The sequence below is a fragment of the Lagopus muta genome, chromosome 5 (genome assembly GCF_023343835.1).
Source record: "Lagopus muta isolate bLagMut1 chromosome 5, bLagMut1 primary, whole genome shotgun sequence".
In the NCBI taxonomy this organism is placed as follows: Eukaryota; Metazoa; Chordata; class Aves; order Galliformes; family Phasianidae; genus Lagopus; species Lagopus muta.
Genome location: NC_064437.1, coordinates 53,171,717 through 53,175,573, shown reverse-complemented (window position 1 = coordinate 53,175,573; position 3,857 = coordinate 53,171,717). Strand labels below are relative to the sequence as shown.

At 62.4% G+C, this 3,857-nt stretch overlaps 1 protein-coding gene across 2 annotated transcripts; it reads right to left on the bottom strand.

Annotated features, from left to right (window-relative positions):
- Positions 1-408: 408 nt before the first annotated feature.
- On the bottom strand, positions 409-3,640 carry NPM3 (nucleophosmin/nucleoplasmin 3). 2 transcript variants are annotated; one of them, XM_048944839.1, is made up of 6 exons: positions 3,509-3,640; positions 2,257-2,342; positions 1,611-1,730; positions 1,260-1,353; positions 940-1,088; positions 409-859 (listed from the first exon to the last, which is right to left on the bottom strand). In XM_048944839.1, exons 1-5 carry the CDS (start codon positions 3,540-3,542, stop codon positions 982-984), a joined length of 441 nt encoding a protein of 146 aa, XP_048800796.1. In that variant the 5' UTR covers positions 3,543-3,640; the 3' UTR covers positions 409-859; positions 940-981. The 2 variants fall into 2 exon arrangements, with proteins under 2 accessions (XP_048800796.1, XP_048800795.1); XM_048944838.1 differs by having other exon boundaries at positions 966-1,088.
- Positions 3,641-3,857: the final 217 nt, after the last annotated feature.

Genomic DNA, 3,857 nt, shown 5'->3' with positions numbered 1-3,857 from the left:
GAGTGCTGCTCGCCTCTCTGGAAGCAGACACGGTTTCCTGCCTGGAAGGGTCCGCAGAGCCCGCGCACCCGAGGACACCTACGAGGTCCCGCACACTCCGGCCGCGTTTCGCGGGGCTCCATCCCGCACGAAGCAGCCACAGCTCCATTCACCCCGTTCCGCCCTCCCGCACCGCCGGCACAGAGCTGCCCGGATCCCATCCCCGCTGCAGGGCACGGCCGCCGCGCTGCCCGCCTGCCACCTAGCGGCCCCTAAGAAGCGACCCGGAGCCCTTCCCCGCCTCCTGGGCCCCGCTCACCGACGCAGACCCCCCCCCCCCCTCCCTCCCCACCTTCCCCGTGCCTCGATTTCGCTGCAGGGATCGGCAACATCCCCGAGCACGGGAGGAACGTGCCAGCCACCACACCAAACCCGCACCTTTATTTCAGTGTGTAAAAACCGTCCTACAAAGCAGAGTGACCCAGAACCTCCTCCAAATCACAGCAGACATCAGCTCCCAGCACACCATCCTGGAAGGGAGGATGCTGCCTCCTGCTGCTGCCTCTACATCCAGCTGCTACTGGGGAAGGGACACACTGGGCACCGCAGAGCCAGCAGGGCTGCACACACTGCAGAGATCCAGGGCAGCAAAAAGGCACAGGGTGAGGACCGCCATCCCAGACACCCAGAAAGGGACTGGGGGACATGATCACCTCCCATGGATGTGGGAAAGGAGACCCCCCCCCCCCAGTGCTGGGAGCAGCCCCTGCCCACCACCCCTAAAAGGTACGACAGTAAATTAAAAAAATGCAGCAAAAGTTGAGGTCCTGGTGAGAGGTGTCTGAGGTAACAGCTGTCTGTAAGAAGTTCCAGCGAGCACCTGCAGGAAGAAGCAGACTGAGACCAGCACCCCACAGCACCCCACTCAGCACCAGCACCCAATAGCAGGGCAACACCCACCATCGCAGAGCTGCCCAGCACCTCACCTTGCTGGGATACAAGTCACTGCTTCCTTCTCTCCTTCTTGGCAGGCATGATGGGCGCTATGTCCTCCTCAGACATGTCATCATCCTCATCCTCCCCCTCGAAGGAAGCATCATCCCTGTGCACTGAGACACACAGACAGGCGGGTCACTGACCAGGAGAGGGCTCTGGGGTACCAGCACTGAGCACAGGTGCTGGAAGCACCAGGTGTGGCTCCCATGGGCTCCCTGGCTGGCACACACACTGGAGCATGCCTCTTCCTCCTCCCAAGCCGTTCCAAAGACGTGAACCCTTACAGATCTGGTGCCAGCCGGTGAGATGCACGGGCCCAGAGCCTGCTGCCAGGCGGAACGTCACTGGAGGCTGCAGCTTGAAGTTGTCCAGGCTCAGCTGCAAAGACATGGAGCCGAGTTAGCGGTAGAAGCAGGACACAGGGCTCCCCACACACCCAGACTGGCATTTGGCCCAGCTGAACACATCCCTCCCACCTCACCTCCACCCACTGTACCTTGTTTTTCCAGCCCCCTGGATCAGCCTCCACCATATGATAATTATTCACAGAAATCACACAGCTCTGTGCCACACACGTTCTTTTGCACAAGTACAGAGCTGTGTCCCCACCACCAAATGCCAGCTGAAGCTCTCACCAAGGGCTGACACGACAACTTCAGGTTTGCCACCGGCACAGTGATCTCCTGGTTCTTGTGGTTTCGCCCAACAACCTCCACCACGTTGCACTCATCCTTGGCGCCATCCATGAGGCACACCTGGGGAGGACAGGAATTTCTGATGAGCACAAGCTGGCTGTCAGCTCCTGGGGGAGAGCACAGAGACCCTCCTTAGCATAGTGCCCTCCCAGCTGGGACAGCTGTTCCTGCAGCTGCTTCAAGAGATGGCACCTGGGCTGCATTTTCTGCTGACCAGACCCTTGCTGGCAGCTCCTGTGACAGAAGGCAATCCCCAGTGAGAGCCAAATACCTGAGCTCGGAGAGCAATTGGCTGGGGATCCAGCTGATGGGGGATCCCAACAAGGTCAAGTACAAGGAAAAATATTCTCCTCTGCCCTACAGCTGGGGTGTTCTAGAGGCTGCCTCCCAATACCACTTGCTCTAGCAGCCCCATACAATGACTGACAGCAGCAGGCCCCATCTGAGCAGCCAGGGCTGACAGCTCAGCCCAGGGCACCCCATGGTGCAGCTGAGCCAGGGGGAAACAGCGAGCTTGCAAGGGGAGGGTTGAGGCTGTAGGTCACCATGGGAGAGGGCAAGCATAGTTTGTTTTCCTCTATCTTACCACAGACAGGGCCAAAACATGGTCAGAGTCATCATCTTCATCCACCTGAAACGTGTAGGACTTGGTGCTGGCAGTCAGCTCGCAGCCTGCAAGCAAAAGCAAAAAAAAGCTGGAGTTACACAGCCCTGAAATGCCACAGGGTCCTCAGGGCAGACAAGCCCGCAGCATCCCTGAGACACACAGCTTTCCTGCTGACTCCAAGACTGCATCCCCAAGAGCTGCAGGCCCAGCTCAACGCTCTATGGGGACAGACCTCAGTGCCCCCAAACCGTGCTGCCACAAAACAGCGCCACAGGGCTGGAGGCCCTGAGAACAGGAGTGGGGAGGATGGAGGAGGCAGGGCTGGGCGTTGGGGGCTGGCAGCAGTCCTCCAAACAGTCCTGAGATGTTTTGCCATGCGTGTCTCTGAGCTGTTATGAGAGCAAAATTATTCAATGGACCGTGGCAAAAAGGCAAGGCAAAGCGCCCAGGGCGTGTTTGCTTACTGCGGGATGATTCACCCATGTGAAGCAGACGGGAAAAGCATGGAGCTGAGCCCCGCACGCCACACACGGGTTTCTCAGTGGAGGTGGAGGAATCAGCCTCAGCGAACACAGCTCGGGGCAAGGCCCCGGCCCAAAGCCCGGTCCGCATTCGGCTCAGCAGGACAAGGAATGAAAGCCAGGTGCCTGGAAAGCCGCGGGGCTGCTCCGCTTTGCAGGACCACGCCGCGATTGGCGGCTTTAGGCTGGGGACGGCCCCGAGCACGTGTGCGCCGGGAGAGCGGCCCGGCCACGTGTGGGACTCGGCCGGCTCTCGGGGAGGGGGGGGAATGGGAGGAGGCAGGTTAGGGCCGCCCGCCCGGCCCCGGCACGGGAAGAGCAGCCGGGATGAGCCGGCAGCGCACGTGGGAATGCCGGCACATCTTCCCCCGAGCCCCTCGGCTGCCGTACACGTGTTTCCGTGCCCCGGCCGCGCACGCGGTTCACACCAGCGTCCCTCCAGCCACCCCGCCGGTGCCATCGTGTCACTCGTGTGTCCGCCCCCCCCGTCCCCCGTCCCTCCCGTCCGTCTGCTGCCCCCAGGCCCCCTTACGCGCCCCTACCGCACCCTGTGCCGGCCCCTCCGTCCCCCCAAGCCTCCCCAACCCCAGCCCATCTGGAACCTTTCCCCACGCGCTCCCCACGTTTTACCCGCACCTCCTGCCCCCAACACATTTCCCATACGTTCTCCCTCCTCCGGCCCCATTTTAAGGCCCCCCGCTGCCGCTCACCGAACAGGACGCTGCCGGGGCCGTGCGGCTCCATGAGTCCGTAGCGCGGGGCGGGCGGTTCCGTGCCGAGAGGAGCCGCGCAGAGCCGTGCCGGGCCGCCCCGCACCGCCCCCGGCTCCGCCCGCCCCAGCGGGGCTGCACCACCCAGCGGCCGCCGGGCGCTGAGGACGGGCCCGGGCCAGGTCTGCTGCACGGCGGGGGGGAGGATGGGGGAGCGAAGCCGCGGCCCGAAGGTTATGGGGCTCTGGTGGAAGGGCTCGGCCCGCGGAGCAGCTGTGCAGAGAGGGGAAGACTTGGTGAAATGGCATATTTATGGCGTTTTATTCCCACGCAATAACAGGCGAAGGGA

Excerpts from the sequence above, each read along its gene's own strand:
- NPM3 (XM_048944839.1), bottom strand. The coding sequence starts at position 3,542 with ATGGAGCCGCACGGCCCCGGCAGCGTCCTGTTCG. Across the intron at positions 1,731-2,256 it reads ATGTTTTGGCCCTGTCTGTG|GTGTGCCTCATGGATGGCGC; the intron begins GTAAGATAGAGG and ends TGTCCTCCCCAG. Across the intron at positions 1,089-1,259 it reads CACCGGCTGGCACCAGATCT|TGCACAGGGATGATGCTTCC; the intron begins GTAAGGGTTCAC and ends TGTGTGTCTCAG.